The following is a 17,752-nucleotide window of genomic DNA, read 5'->3' on the forward strand; positions in this document are numbered from 1 at the left end:
ATATAAATGAAAAATAAAACTAAAAAAAAATAAATGTAAGATAAAGCTAAGAGTAGCAAGTGTCCAATGGTGGAAATAGTTGCAAAGAGCACACAGCAGCAGAAATAGTAAACAGAAAATGACAAGTGTATTACTGCTTTGTGCTTTCTGCTGTTTTATTGCTTTCTACATTTATTGGAAATTCATGTAGTTGAACCAGAGCACACCATACAAAACGAAAACATATAGCAGAACAAAATCTGTCACTTCTTTCTGTAAGGATAACTCAAATAGCAACCAAGAATTTGGATGACAATTGTTATTATATTTATTCTCTGTCATTAAAGCTTGTTTTAGAACTTATTGTACCTTTTTCATGATCAGAAAAAGCTGAAGGAGAAAAGGAAAGGATCAGCAGTAGATCTGGAGGACTTGGCCAGTTTTACACGCTTCCCTTGTACATGAAACTACATGAAATGTTAAAAGGTGCACATTCCAGTTACAAGGTAGTGTAATCTGATGTTTGTTTTTAATTTCTTTGAACAATAAATTAAAGAAAAAACTTTCTTAAAAAAAGCATTAGTTTTTTTCTTCCATTGATTTTTTTTTTTTTTTTTAATTTTGTTCATGTGTCTCAGAATTCCATAACTGGGGGCTCCCCACCCCACAATATTAATACTAATAATAAAAAATATGATAAATAGAGCCTTATCCTTCACAACTAATTTTAGTTCCTTGTGTTCAAGAATTCTGGCAACAACTATGGCTCAATGCTTAGTAATTATACCAAGTATTGATTCTTGTTGTTGTTGGGTTTTTTTTTTTTTATATATATATATTTAATATAGATTTAACTTTAAAAAAGAAATCATGGCCAAAAGTGCAGTATACAAAACACACGTCACTGTTGTTTAATTGGGTATGATATAAATGGTATTAATATTGACAAAGAGCTTGAAAAAATAGTACAGTAATTTTTCTCAGTGTGTAGTTATTTACATTTTGGTAGAAACACAAGGTATCAAAGCATATTTAAGGCTATACTAGAGAACGCTTAAAGTGTGCCATTGGAAATGTCTTTGAATGCCTGGTTTTACAGGTAGCAGAGGAAAAAGGCATGCAAACTAGATGGTCACTTCCAACTGCACGTTGGATGACGTTAGCTGGTGTTCAACATCTGCTGATGCTGTCATAGGCATTGAAAGTGCCAGCAACTTGGCATTTATATTGCCTGAGGAGAAATTCTCCTCGTGCATGGGGTGGTTGACCTTCATTTGTTTGTTATTATTTGGAGAAAACGATGTTTGACACCGAGAAATTTATTTGTGAGGTGGAAAGGAGGCCTGCCTTGTACAACACTAACGAAGGGTTTTAATGAAATTTATTATGTGAGGAAAGTATTAAATAATTTAAATTTGATTGCCACATGCATTTAATTCAAATTCATTGTACATAGTTTCTTATTTTTCAGAATTTTAATTTTCTACTAAATACTAATATTTACTTTAAAAAATGTATGGATAAATTTTATTGTAATTATATTCTAGTATTTTGCCATGAAAGGGTGCTGTTGAAATATGAAGAAAAAGAATCCCTTATTGACACACCTGAAGACCGCCCTCCAACTGCTGTTGTTTCCATTCCCTCTTCCATCTCACAAGTTAATGTTTCTTCAAAATAATATCCATCCCTTCTTCTCACAAAATTATGCAATATGCAACAATTTTTTTATTACGTTGATAGCAGAATGGAGGTTCAGTAATGTGCTAGAGTGAAAAAGGTGTAACTTAGTGCTCAGTATTCCAAACATGCATTCTACAAGTCGTCTTGCTTGAGTTACTCTGTAATTTAAATTCTATGGGTATGGTAGTATTAAATTTTCATTCAGTTCAAATGCTTTGTCTCTTACAAAAACGGCGCCTCTTAGCCAGGTGGGCAGGAGCAACAGTGCGTAGCACACGCTTCTTGATACAGAGGATGCGGAAAGATCAGGGAATGACCACCGCATATCCCCGGAGCAATATGGCCTTAGTTGCTAGTGCTCCTAAAAACCAAATAACAAATAACAAACAAATGGCACTGCCGACTCATTTGTACCAGAAGAGCTCTATTTAATGACAAATTAAGTTGTTTCATTAGCAATCTTCTTCAAAAATTCGAATTTTTAAAAATGTTGAATTCATCATCACATCCATAAGCACCAATGTCTATTACAATGAAACAGTAGTTTGTATTGATTTCTGCATCAGGGTATCAAATTTTGTGATTTTTTTCACTAATTAACATTAGAAATTCATAAAAATTCTATCAACATTCTGTAAAAAAAAAACTTCTCAGGAAACTTCCTATGTGTTTCAAACATAATATAAAACTGCCCTGTTTTTAACCTATTTGAATTTTCTGGATGAATCTGCCATCATCGTTTTCTCTTTCTATTCGCAATCTACTATATACATAAATGTGCAATAACTTGAACAACATCCATCTTGAAACTGAGAATAGAAAAAGTGAGTCACTGGTTGTATCCAATGAAACGTTAGAAACTCTGCGAAACATAAGTACTTTAACACTGTTTTGGAGGTGTTTACAGTGCTTCTGACGCCGGCGCTTTAAGTGACCATCTAGTATAGCCCTTGATTATTAAATTTAGGTACAAGAGCCTCAAAGTGTTGAATCCATTGAACATTGTACAGTATGAATTGAGGCAAGTGAGAGTTTGGTTTTATTATTAATTATTACTGTTTTGTTCAGGTAGAAGACAGAAAAAAATTAAATATAATAAAGTGCAACCTTGATTAAGGTAAATTTACTAAGTAAAGAGCACTCATAGCTTAAAAAATATTACCATTTTTTTCCGAATTTTTTTAACATGAGTACTCTTTACTTAGTAAATAAATACTTCATTTACTAATGATAGACTAAAGGTATATCATTCCTTTTACATTCTACTAATACACAATGCTGTTATGGGCTTGCAGTTTGCAACCCCCAAACCATAACACTCTTGCCTGCTGAACATCAGCAGTGCATCCAGGTGCCATGTCCCCATGTTGCTTTCTCCGAATGCTGATATGCCTCGCAGCATGGTAGAGTTGAACACTGGATTCACCAGACCAGGAGACAGATTACTGCATACTGGTGAAGGCCAGTGTTGATGGTGTTATGCCCATGCAAGGTTCAGTTTCTTGTCTCACACTGAGCATGCATACCCATGAATGCCATCAACTGCCATAGCATATATGAGCTAATGTTCAGTGCTTGTATAGTCCATGTGGGTATTGGTTTTGTTATTTATATGTTATAATGGGTGGTTAATTATTAATTTACAAGTAAGCCTATATGATATGTATGTATGTATGTATTTAACTGTCGAAGGGTGGCATCCGGACATACATCCATCTCCACCAATTTATCATATAATATCATATTCTCATAATGGCCTGTTAGTGTAAGTGTGTGTACACGTGTGTGTAATGTGTTATAAGTCAAACAGGCTACTCTGCCACCAGGTGATAGTCCATTGGGCAATTACCACCTGGTGCCCATCCCTGGCACGAGGAGCTATGTCTGGATCTATTAACTCTGGCTGTGCATATTGCACCTAAATCCCGCACCCACCAGTAAGGGTGCAAGACTGGTGGGTGCCAGCAGTCCCGCTCCTGGGGTGCCCACACCCAAGAGCCAGCAAAAAAAAAAAAAAAAAAAAAAAAAAAATGCACCAACTAGGAGAATACATCTTACTAGTGAGTGCAACAATCCCGCCTCATGGTCATTCCACAAGGCCAGCCAAAAAAAAAAAAAAAAACAGGTCTTTAGTCAGTATTAGTAACAACATGTATACTCCTCCTTTTATTAAATGTCAACCTGCAAAACCATTGAAATTCTACAAAATTCCTTTCATTAGACAGCCAAATTAATTCAGAACCCCTAATAAAATTAGGTACCAAATTAAATAAGTCTAATCTAAATTAATCATACAAATTGCATTCATATAAGATATGATCCCATGTTTCCAACCTTCCACAAACACAGTAAGGATCTTCCACTAAACTAAACTGATGCAACTTACTTTTTAAGGAACCATGCCCCATAATCAAATATGAGCATTCCATAGTTGGATAAAACCAGCGATGCAATTTGTTATTAAAATTAAATTCAACACTAGGTATAAATAAATAAGTTACTCTACCAGTACTACTGGAATCCCAACGGTCCTGCCATAATTTAATTAATTTCACCAAAATTTCTTTCTTCTGTTTGCTGACTGCAGAAGAAACTTCATTAGTAATCCCCAGAAATGTAATTTGTATTCCTTTTCTTATAAAATAACAAAAAGCTCTATACACGACTGTTAAATCCAAAGGCAATACCCCCGCAATCACCTGTAGAGCATTAGTCGAAACAGTCTTACAAACACGCAAAATAGTTAACAACATTATTCTTTGTATTGATAATAGTTTTTGTTTAAATTTTACATTGACAGTACGAACATACCAAATTGATGCAGCATACGACACAATCGGAATAAAAATAGCTTTATAATATAGATACAAAATGTGTTTACCTAATCCCCAATCTTTTCTGGTAACCCTAACTATAGAAGCAGTGTAATTTTTTATTTTCCTACTTAAATAATTCAAATGTTGGAAAAATAATAACTTGTCATCCAAGATAACCCCTAAATATTTTACCCGGGAAACAAGAGGAATTTGTTTACTGTTTACTAATAATCGAGGTGGTCTGTTGTAGTCTAATTTTCCTTTTAATAACATCATGACAGTTTTAGAAGATGAAATTTTTAGTTTATTTAATGTAGCCCAATCAGTCAAATCCTGAACAATAACCTACATTCTACTTTCTAATACTGCTCTAGATCTTACTGTCACGCACAAAACCAAATCATCAGCATAAGCCACCTTATAACAATTAGGGACTGTTCTACTTAACCACTGGTTTAAGACCAGATTCCATAAAATAGGACCCAACACAGATCCTTGTGGACAACTGCGATCAATAATTCTATTAAAAGTTAAATGTTGGGATCTTATAATAATCTGTCTATCCATTAAATAACTTTTAATAATTTGGTATAACAAATTGGAACAATTTAATTCTCTTAATGAAAAAAGCACACTTTGATACCATACAGTATCAAATGCTCCTTCAAAATCTATAAATAATGCTAACACATATTTCTCACCAGAATTTACACTAAAATTAATCAAATTGCGTAGGGCATCCTCTGTTGAACTATTTCTCTTAAAACCATATTGATATTTAAAATGAAGATTTTGTTGTTGAACAATTTCTCTAGCCTTAACAACAACAATCTTTCCAATATTTTGCCCAAATTTGCTAACAAAGAAATGGGTCTGTAACCCCTAGGATCAGTCAACAATTTGCCAGGTTTTTGTAATAATTTTAACAGAGCAATTTTCCAAAATCCTGGAAAAACTCCTTTCAATAAACACTTATTATACATATTACCATTATTTCTGGACACAAGTCAACAAACTTTTTAACACAATTATTTTCAATCAAGTCTAAACCTGGTGTTTTATTATCCTCAACCTTAGAACATACAAATTTCACTTCATCAATATTAAACAATTCCATCTCAGATGATCCAGTGTATTGTTCATTCCCCTGTCTAATTTGTTGCTGCTGTACACTATCTTCCTCACAATTGTCATTCAAAAATAAAGTGCTAGTAATAGTACCAATTGTAGAATACCAATCAGTAGACTCAGTATCATTTGAATACACAGTATTAATTAAATTATTGATTGATTGATTGATTTGGGTTTTATTGGTGCACTAGCAACTAAGGCTATAATGCGCCAAGACCAGGTAATATCTAAAAAATTTAACATCTCGGTGACCTAATTAATTAGGCCACCATGTCCAGATCTAAAAACATAAATAAACAACAATAACATATAAATTTTAAATACGATTAAAAACCTTTATTGCTTTTAAAAAGCTAAAAACAGCAGACACATTGTCATTGTCGGATAAAATCTGACTGAGTGTATAAGGCTCAGTCAGATGATTAAAAGCGGTAAAACGGGTACTGCTAAAATCTGGACAGTCAATTAAAAGGTGTGTGATCGTTAAGATTGTACCACAGGACGCACACATAGGAGGGTCATCAGCCCTCAATTAAATTATTAATATTCAACTTGTTTCTAGTTAACTTAAACAACAATCCCCATGGCTCACTATTTCCAGTAGTACAAACCAATTCTTTCCATGCATTAAATTTGTGTTCAGAGATTGCCTTATGGTATTCTCTCCTCTTAATTTTATACATTTCTTTATACCTTAATGCTTCATTATTACTTCTACTCCTAACCCTCTGAAAAAGCTTCCTCATTCTAAACACTTCCCTCCTTAATACTGATAGCTCCAAAGACCACCAAGGTACTTTATAACCTCTCTGTTTTCTTCTCTTAGCAGCCAAATTTAAAGCATTAAAAATAGAGGATTGAACAAAAAATGCATATTCAGAAGCAGTTAATGAATTTAAATTGTCCCTAGTATAAATTGAAAAACTATCCAACACAGCACCTTTAAATTTATCCCACTTAATATTTTTATAATTAAATCTCAAAGTATCATCTGTTGACATATCTGTATTGCTAATTTCAGATAAATTTATAATTATTACAATAGCTCTGTGATCACTGTTAGTCATATTTGTAACAACATCCCAAGAACTGACTCTTCTATTTAATTGATTATTTACTAAGGTGATATCAATATTGGAAACACAATGAATGTTATCAAAAGTATATGGTTTAAAAGGTTCATTCAAAACACTTAAATTATGACATAAAATGAATTCCTCTAATTGAACACCTCTATAATCAACCATATCACTATACCACAAATGTGATTTTGCATTAGCATCCATTGCTAAAATAAGATTACTAGAAGCTACAAAATTCATTACATTTTCTAAGTATTGCACTGAAATATCAATATTAAATGAAGGTGGACAGTATAGAGATACCAAATAAAATGATATCACATTAGTTGAAACATGAATACAAGTAGCATGTTCAGAGCAAAGACTAGATATAACAGTGATATTAAAACTCTTATTAAAAACTACAATAGCAGTTTTAGGTTTAACTACAGTAGTGTGTATAACATGAGCAGTTATTGGAAATCCAGTGACCTTACAAGAGTTTGCAAATGTACCTACATAAAGTTCTTGGAGACACAGAATATCATAACCTCCTTCAATCATACCAACTTTAATTTCATCCATGACATTTCTTGATTTTTGCCCATTCAATTGAACAATTCTTAAATAATTTACTCTATGATCATACGTACTAGCATTATTCATCATAATTAATTCGCATACTTGCAATTTCCAATGCCCTGATATATTCAGGGCAATTAACATCTCTTATAGAATGATCATGAATCCTTCCCTTCCTTTTACAATTAACACATTTTGGAGTACCATCCTTATCTTGACAATCACTATATTTATGCCCCCCCCCTGGGCACAATGCCCACAAGACACAGTCCTATGTGTACAGTTACCAGCTGAATGCCCGAATCCCAAACATTTAAAGCATTTGGATATTATTACAAACTTTCTGAATTTAAAAGAAGCAAACCCAATGTATAACCTATCACAAGCTAAGATGCACCTGTATAATTTTGGATTCATACTTATCACCCAATTATTATACCTGGCTTTAGATCCAGTACAAAATCTAAATAATACACCCTCTTTAACTTCCAATTCAGTAAAACCAAAATCCTTAAAGTTCTTATAAAACAAGTCCTCAAAAAATTCCTCCTTTTCCACATCCTTTGGCACATCATATACTAAAATTGAAGGGTCTGAAAGTTTAATGTTGTCTAGTTTTAAACCTTTATTTACTAACTGTTCAGAATTGATAATTTTATTCAAATCCTCCCTTTTAACTGTTTCAATCAGCACTCCCTTATTTCTTATCATTTTTAAATTTCTAATTTTAATGTCCTTAAAGCCTTCTTTCAGGGATTGAGCCACAACATCCTTCACCTCTTGACTGGAAGTAAATTGAGTATTGTCTTCTGCTCGCAATATAAGAGTATTGCCCTGTTTTTGCTGAATGTTTTTAGGTTGATGCCAATGACTTCCATCTGACACGCCTTCATGATCCTCTAAAACAACTTGAGCACCCAATTGCCCCTTTACAACACCTGATTTCAATTTATCTGCATAAGAAACTGCCTGTTGTTCTCCAATTGTTAACAGCTTGGACTGATCTCTAATAAGATCATCGAATAGATTGGCTCTTAATTGTAGCTCATCAATCCTAGCCTTCAAACGCTCATTATCAATGAGCAAGGCTGTAGTAATTATCTCCATGTCAACCCATTTATCTAGTATAAAATTTGATGCTGTCTTTATAACCTTGTTGGCTTCGCTCGTGGTGTAATCAACCACAATCTTCTTTAACTTTGTAATCAACTCATATACTGTATTTACATCCCCATATCTGCATCTTTGCTCGTATATATTATTGACTATTATGTTGCTCTCTCTGACATTGGTACCTATGCTTCATCTGCTAATATCCCCAGAAGAATTGTCAACATCAACATTAAGAAATTCTGAATGAGCCTCTGAAGCATCTGATATCCTTGGCTCTGATGTTAACTGTAAATCCTGTATATCCTCTCTGATCTCTTCACTCTGTGTTCCCTGATCTATAACACCATTCTGAACCTCAACAGCTGTCATGGAACCTACATCTTTATCCTCATTCCTTGTACCACTAACTCCTGGATTAGAACTGAAAGTTGCACCTTGAACTGAAGTTGAACCAGCTTTAACATTCTTAATTTTATGCTTTGGATCTGTTGGCTTTTTAGCCACCTCTCCGTGTAGCCTGGGAACTCGCGAGGAGAGGGGGGGAAAGTGCCAGGCTCTTCTTCTCTTCCTCCCCCCACCTCTAGGATTTTTCTTCTTATCCATATTTTAAACCAGATAATTGATCAACTCAGAAACACCAGAAATACAGTAACTATCAGCAGGAAAACCCAATTACGTTTCCCGCTAAATTACGTGTCCGCCGACTATGATCGTTGCCACATGGCAGCCAAATTGGCTCTGCCAATGCGGTAATCCACACACACTTAATCAAATAGCAATATTACAAAAGTTAATTATTATTTCACCTTGAAATTATTAAAAAAAAAAAAAAAAACAGCTAAAGAAACTCTTCAATAGTTAACGTTAACGAACACACAGCAATCACCTTCCAAACGTAGCCTCAAACCCTATAGCACTATAGCCATAGCAGCTAATGCACCAATAAATGAGACAGGACATGAGACAGGATGAAGCCTATATGATAGCAGGCCCTCAGCCTATATGAATTGGTTATAATGCAGTTTGTTTCAAAAAAATTAAAAAGCAAAATTTTTTATACCGAAGTGTATGCCAGGGAACCATAGAAAAGTGGTACTGATTAGGAATGATCCCACCAAGCAATATGTACACTTTTTATGCACAGATTCAACATCACTGCATGTTGTTTACTGTCAAGTTTGTTTGCTGGGAGGTTGTCTCTTGCATGGCCTCAAACTTATTTCTGTATACATAATTTCATTGTTAAAGTATTAGTGATAGCAAGAATAGACAGAGTATGTAGGACTGGTGGAAAAATTTCCACATAATGAAAGCAATCCGTAACACTGATTAGACCTGGAATAAAGTTCCTCATCTGATCTCCTAAATTATCATTTAGGAGATCAGAAGGTTCTTATGTGTTGCGTGTCCAGCATGTAGATGATACCTATTTGCACTTCCTCAGCTTGTAGATGATACCTATTTGCACTTCCTTAGCTATCAAAGTTTTGTGAGAATATTCCCACAAGTGTTTGTGTGTGTGTGTGTGACAATGTACTGCCATATTACAATCACCAGGTGTAAATGTGCTTTAAGGATCACTTTCTACAACATTGAACTGAAAGTGGGAGACATGGAATAATTAGCATCATATTCACTAGAACAGAATTGTGTGACAGAGAAGTACATTGAGTTAAACCTATTACTTTATGAAAAACTTGATGGATATTGGGAGAATTGGTGTGGGTGCTTGGCTTTCTTGGTGAAGCATGTGTGAATAGCAGAGTCACTCAGTCAAAAATGAGAATGGAAGACCAACTCAAAACCTATTTAATGTTTCAAACATGATATAGATAAAGCCCACAAGCTTTGTGCTGTCATTTTGCAAAGTATGATTCTAGTCATTTATTCCATGGCTCATAAACTTGGTGCACATCATACTGAATTATTTAATTTAAAAAAAATCTTGTGTTGAATATTTTTTTATATTAGATGTACTGTCAATTCAGGTCAGAATTACTCCCTTATTGGCCTAATGATAGGCCAATAAGGGAGTAATTTTTCTATGTTTCATGATCACACTGTGTTCATGAAACATAGAAATGCATGTTATGTAGTAAATGTTTGTTATGAGTGCAAGAATAATTGATCAAACCTTTTACCAAAAAAAAAAAATAATAATAATAATAAATGGACAGATGTTGTTTGCACACCTCATTTTCATTTCTTTGATTGATTCCCCTGTTTTATTTGCTTTGCTTTATATTATTAATTGAGAACAAAAAAAAAAAAAATGTCTTAAGAACATTTGCAGAGAGTTGGTATTTAATAAAAAGAAAATACCTATTGCAGTTCTCAGTATTCTTGTAATAATCAAAATATAAGCACAGTAAACTCTGAATTTTACGGACCTTGGTTTAATGGAAATTTAGATTTAATGGATTACAGAGTGTATTCTGAGTGTGCTCATGAGATAAGGAAAACTGGGAAATCATGAGTCATGGCAGCCACCCAGCAAGATTCCATTCTGTTTATGACTATGCTTGGCATAATATTATTAAGTATTCATCTGTCCTGTTTATTCATTGTAACCTCACTTAGTGTATTATCATGGGGTTCCCATAAAATAATTTGTGAAATGAAAAGAAAGGAGTGTGTATCTGAGTATTGTGTAGAAATTAAAGCTTTAAAAAGTTAAGCTCTGGCTTGTCTATTTCCTGCATCTGTGAATAATATAGCATGAAAAAAAAAACTGTATCAGATATTGTAAAAAGCAAGGCTAAGCCTAAAGTGTTTTTAAGGGATCTGACCCTTAAAAATTTACTAGTATCTCAACTTTAGCTTCTTAGTTCTCACTCTGAATGGGCACTACTATTCATGGTAAATTATCTTTTACTAACTATATATTATGTATCAATTGCCAATTGTGTGAGATATCAATGGTCTCAGAAAAAAGCTAATCAATTTAATGGATGTTTCAGCAATAATGGAACCCCTTCCCCATTAGTCTGTAAAATTGAGAATTTACTTCACTTATGATAACATGCACAAAATAAAAGACATTATTAATTTCATTGTTTGATATCATTGTCATTCTATCAAAACCTTGTATCTTGAAAATGACTACTTTTCAGGAGAATCATAACATACGAGGTTTTCATGGTCATAATATGCAGCCAATGACATGCACAGTTTCTGCATTGTCTTCAAATACTTTTGATTGATTGATTACTTCCGAGGTTTCGCAGGGCAATGTGGACCAAAATCAAAACTCATTACAAACGAAATCAATTTTTTTAAGAATTCAACATACGAGGTTTTGATTGAACGCCAACGATATGTTTTGATTTTTAGTTTTATTCTCTCTACAAATAGAATTGTAACATTTATGTAAATGTTTTATATAGATCTCAATTGACCTTCAAAGCAGTGAGAAGTTTTCTAATCTTCTAAAGGCTTGCCTAGATGTATTATCCCAAATTTTGGAAATAGCCAGTATACAAGAAATGGGAAAGCATGCAGAAGAAATGTTGGGCTATTTAAAATCCGTTATGTTTATGGAGCCTTGTTCTTCTATCCAGTGTGTAAGGCAGGTAAATGTAATGTTTAGAATATTTTCAGTTGAAGTTAAGGAAGCAAATACTTTATTTTTGGTGTGATCTTTAAAAAAATATGGCATTACTGATTTGTCATCTAACAACTAATGTACGTTCTCTGTGTTTATTTAATTTATTAAAAAAAATCCTCTGTTTTAACTGCTGTTGTTTTTTTTCAAAAATGAGGTTGTTAATCCAAAAAGAATTCAGACATTATAAGTAGAAAATTTTCTTGCACTATGGAGAGAGAGAGAGAGAGAGAGAGAGAGAGAGAGAGAGAGAGAGAGAGAGAGAGAGAAAGAGAGAGAGAGAGAGATGAGAGAGAGAGAGAGAGAGAGAGAGAGAGATAAATTAATGTCCAATATGAAAAAAGGAAGTGGCATAGAACATGTTACTGGAGATATTAATTTTTGGTGAAGAAATAGAGTAGTGCTGATTTTACCTCAAACCCCAAAGAAACCACCTAAAAAGGTAACAGAAAATTGTTGACAAGCTGACCAGTGAGTCTGACTTGTATAGTTGGCAAGATTAATGAGTCTGTGACTGAGGACACAGTACAGTACCACCTCAATAAAATATTGATTTCTGAAAGGATCACAGCATAAGCTTGAAGGAGGGGAAGCCTTACCTAACCAGTCTGGCTAATTGCTATGATGAGACCATAAAATGGTTGGGTCAAGAAAGGACAATGATGTATACATAAGTTTTAGTAAAGTTTTTGATATATGAAATGTATAAACTGGAATCAGCTGAGATTATAGTAAAGATCTTTAGTTGGATCAGCAGCTGGCTGAAAAACAGAAGACAGGTAGTTGTAAATAGGCATTCTTCAGAGTGATTAGTATAGCTGTTGGATGCCCTCAGGGATCAGTGCTGGATTGCCTCTTTTTTTCTAATCTTCATTATTGACATTGATGATGGAGTACAGGGAAAGCTTTCAAAATGTACCGATGATTTAATGGTTGGAAGGTTAATTAAGAATCAGGCTGTGTTTCTTCAAAATGATTTGGACTGGTTACAGATATGTTCTGAAAAGTCAGACCATATTTGTAACACATCTGGAACAGAGACCCAGGACAGTAACTTCATAATAGGGGGTTAATTTAAGATAAAAATAAATTTAGTGATTATGATACAATCAACAAAGTTAACCATATGGCACAACCAGGAGGCCAGAAAGACACAATGCCATACTAATGGTTTATCAGATCTTTTCAAGTAGGGAAAAGATGTCATTATTCCTCCATATGTAGTCTTATGGTCAGACTACACCTGTAATATTGTGTTCTTATCTATAAATTGCACTTAAAAAGAAAACTTTCAAAGAGGGTTCAAAGCAAAGTGACAAGGTTGGTAATTTTGAATAATTTGGACATGTGAAACTTGTTCTATTTGTTCAGCCTTAATCCGCATCCCAGAGTATGCAATAAAATTTTGCATAATACCAATTAAAAGTTGAAGAATACTAATGATATATCTGCTACTAGCAGATATATTGTTATATTTTGTGACTAGTAGCATCATCATTCATATTGCAAAATGACACAGGTAAAGACACACTAGGTGCAAAAAAAATTTAAGTTAAAACAACTTACTCAAAGCTTCTCATTCTACATTGATGTGCTTACATTGTTAGTATAAAAGAATGTATTTTAAACAAAGCTATAAGTGACCTTATTTCTCTTTAAAATAAAAAAAAGAAAATCACAGAGGAGATATAGTAAGACTGGCAATTCTCAACCTGCCAGATTGTATCTGAACAAGATCAAAACATTCGTGGAATTCATGTTAGATAACATATTAATTTTTTATACAAGTTTCTTCACAAGTAAGAATTTAAGGCATCATTTTATATCTATTCATTACCAGATTAATTGACATCAATCCTACATGAACTACTTGACCTTAATGATAATTTCGGTGTTCATTTGACATCACTGCTACACTTAGTGCTAGTACAACTGTTGTGTGGTGCCCATATCTGGATATAAGATGCATCCAGATATGGGCACTGAGAATACAATATGGTACCACCTCAATAAAAAATAAAAATTAATTTCTGAAGTGATAACAGCATAGGTTCATGAAAGGTGGAAGTCTTACGTAACTACTCTAGCTAATTGCTGTGATGAGATCCTAAATGGTTGGATCAAGAAACAACAATGACATATGCACTCCTTACCATTAATATCTGGATGCCCCTCCATTTATAGTTGGTCACATTCTACCCAGCACCACATGTCAGACACAAATTATAAATACAGTTGTGAGTGCAAAATGCTGCTATTGATGGAGTTAACGGTTGTTATAAATGTTTGTTATAAATACAAACGGACTTTCAGTGCAGAATGATAATACTGTGCAGGATGCTGCACAGTGTGGGTTACCCACACTGTGCAGTTGTCCACAAGTAACTAATCACCCAAACTAATTCCAGATGCTGTCTAGCTTGGTGCAAGGCCTGTCATTCTTGGACCAAAGACCAATGAAAAGCTACGCTTTGGAGTTATTTATTTATTAGTTATTAGTATTAGTAATGGCACAACCATGAGCCTAGTAGACCATATACTATGATGAATCACAGTACATGGTCTACTAGGCTCATAGTTGTGCCTGGGTGTGGTGGATGCCCATAGAAAGCTACCTGCAGGACCATATCATCCCAACAATGAAGTTTAGCACAAGCCAGGGGTTGTTTTGAACAAAACCGCAAATTCTGAGGTCTGTCTAGATGTTCTGGACAGTATTGTGTTACTTACGTTTTGGCAGCATGTCAGGGAAAGTCCGTACCTGTGTCAGTACGAAAGTGTGACATTTCATGCCGTGGCAGACTGGTTAGAGGATGTGAATGTTGAAAAGTTGAACTGGCCAGCCAAGAGCTCCAACTTCAGTCCTGTAGAGAATCTCTGGGATGAATTAGATTGTCAGGTACATGTGAGGAGAGACTGCCCAAAAAACAGAGTTGAACTGATCATCACTTTGAAAGCTGAATGGCAGAAAATATTGAAGGACACTTACAAAAACTGGTGGAGGGTGTTCCGTAGAGATTAAAGGCTGTCATAAAGGCTAAAGGTTTTAGCATATGTTATTAGATTTCCTGTAAATAATGGTTATTTGTAGATATGCAGGTGTCTGGATATTAGTATTAGTAATGGCCATATGGTGCTAGGAAGCTTATGCTGCACCAGCCAAAAAAGATAGAAAAAAAGAGTAATATAAAAATAAAATAAATAATAAAAGAAAAGGAAATAGACAACTTATGCATTTTCATCCTCCTGTAGGCAACTATCCAGCTGACCTTTGATTTTTTCGAAACTGTCAGCTCAACCACCCAGGTAGGTAACTTATTCCAGTAATTTATAACTTGCTGACTAAAATAAAACTTCCTGCAATCCGGTCTAAACATCCCCCCCCCCTGTAACTTGAATTTATTGCCCTTAGTTCTAGAATCATTTATAACTAAAAATTTCATCCTCTTCATTTTACTTTTGCCTCTCAGAGCCTTAAACACCCTAATCAAGTCTCTTCTGAGGTACTTAGTTTCTAAGCTGTGCAACCCACCTATTTGAAGTTTTTCCTCATATGGACACCCTTGTGCCAATCTCACCAGGCGAGTTACCCATATTTAGATCCTTTCAAGAAGCTCGATATCTTTTTTTAGGTGCTGTCTCCACATTTGAACGCACAGCATTTCAACTGTGATTAACAATAGCCTTATATAATGGGATTATGACGTCCTTATCTTTATTAGCAAATGTTCGATAAATCATCGATAGGACACCATAGGCCTTGCAACCTGTCTGCAATGCTCAGAGAACTTCATGCTGACCGTGTCTTAACTACCAAGTCCCTTTAGCATTACCATAGTAATGTTAATTCTAAAGCTTATAGAGCATCAGCCAAAAAAAAAAAAATCCCACTTCACACATCCATTTGCTCTAAAAGTTTTCCCAATTCTTCCTTGAATTTATTTAAGCTATCAACTTCCATAACAATAGCACTACCTTCCACCCTCTGGCTAAAGGCAAACTACCCTTTGGCTGAAGGCAAATTTCTGCACATCTATTCTACAACTGTCTTTCCTCAATTTCAATTTATGCCCCTCAGGTTTGCAATCTGAGCAAGGGGAAGAATCTTCCATCATCACAATTGTATTTATAATTTGTGTCTGACATGTGGTGCTGGGTAGAATGTGACCAACTATCAATGGAGGGGCATCCAGATATTAATGGTAATGGTTAATGTGTTGAGCCTGCTCAACCCATTCAAGGCTTTCCAAGTATATAAGTTATTTTACTGTTCCCCAGGTGTTAAGACCTTGCACTTTGCTGGATTAAAGCAAAGCTGCCAATTTTCTGACCATCCCCGAAGTCTATCTAGATCACTCTGAAGAAGCTCTGCATGCAGTGGTCATTAAGTACTCTACCAATCTTTACATCATCTGCAAATTTAGACATCACAACCTCTATCCCTTTATTGATGTAATTTAAGAAAATCAAAAACAACAGTGTCCCAATATTGATCCCCGGGGAATCACTTCTTACGTTAACCCAATCTGAGGAATAACCATATCTCACAACCTTCTGCCTCCTTCCCTGGTGTCCATCTAAGGATTTTTCCTGTAAATCCAAACCTGTTCCAGCTTATAAAGTAACTGCCTATGTGAGACTGAGTCAAATGCTTTACTGAAATCTCTAATAATAAACAATGTCGAAATTATTCCCTAAATCCAGCTCATCAGTGACCTTGTCAAAATAGCTAACTAGATTTGTAGAACATGATTTTCGCTTTACAAAACCATGCTGCACATCCTCTTTAAACACACGTATAATTGTGTATCTTATCTACAACTCACAGTGATGTTACTGTAATGTGATTAATTATATTGGGGTTAAAACTTCAAAAATAGTATTGCTTTCACTGTGTTTAGTGTAGCTTCCACCGCAAATATTTGTATCTCTTCCTTAAAGAACAGGTTAGAAAAATTATAAAAATATATTCAGTAAATAAACTCCTGTTATAGCACTTTCGAAAGTGCTATAATTCCTGTTATAGTGCTAAAACTATAATATAAGATTGATCCCATTGAGTGCTATAAGTGGGACCCTCCCTTTATGGAAGGGTCCCACTTATAGCACTCAATGTTCATGGGACCAAAAGAAAAGAGTGCTAAAAATGAGATAGCAGTATAAGTGGGAGTGTTATAATAGGAGTTTACTGTATTCGAAAATTTAATAGGTGTTTTTGAATGTAAAGAACCAATAAGTTTTTATGTATTAAATACTATATTAAATGCCAAAATATTTGGTATTCTTCTTCAAGAGGAGTGTTTCCATTTACAAAGGGTTTCCTCAGCCTACAAGTTGCTTCTTGGTAGGAATTTTTTCCCCCCATAAAGTGCGATTCAGGGTGTCTTGGTCAGTTAAGCCTCGGGCTGTCATGCACTCCTGTACTCCATCCATCCATGTCCTCCTAGGTCTTCCTCTTCTCCTTCTTCCAGGAGGTATCCATTCCAGGATAGTCTTTGGATATCTGTTTTCTTGCATCCATTTTACATGTCCATACCATGTTAGACACTTTTCTTTGATGGTGTCAGTAATAGTCTTTTTCACTTCCATTTTTTCCCTTATGTCTTCATTCCATTTTCTGTCTCTTCTAGAAGTTCCTGCTGAGCATCTCCAAAAATCCATTTCTGTGGAGAGAAATCTGTTTTCTACTCACCTATTCAATGTCCAGGTTTCCCTCCATACAATAGAAGACTTTGTACAATCGTTTGAAATATAAGTTTCTTTGTTTTATTTAGGATATTTTT

General features: G+C 34.5%; 1 protein-coding gene across 1 annotated transcript in view; it reads left to right on the top strand.

Annotated features, from left to right (window-relative positions):
* Nucleotides 1–17,752, top strand: part of htt (huntingtin) — a 688,215-nt gene that overhangs the window by 251,733 nt on the left and 418,730 nt on the right. Inside the window, exons 21-22 of the mRNA XM_090385445.1 lie at nt 364–485; nt 11,752–11,937. Of these exons, the coding sequence (XP_090241571.1) occupies nt 364–485; nt 11,752–11,937 (308 nt within the window). The remainder of the gene's footprint in view (nt 1–363; nt 486–11,751; nt 11,938–17,752) is intronic.

This window comes from Mastigoproctus giganteus, chromosome 11, assembly GCF_048544385.1.
Source record: "Mastigoproctus giganteus isolate SK-2022 chromosome 11, ASM4854438v1, whole genome shotgun sequence".
Taxonomy (NCBI): Eukaryota; Metazoa; Arthropoda; class Arachnida; order Uropygi; family Thelyphonidae; genus Mastigoproctus; species Mastigoproctus giganteus.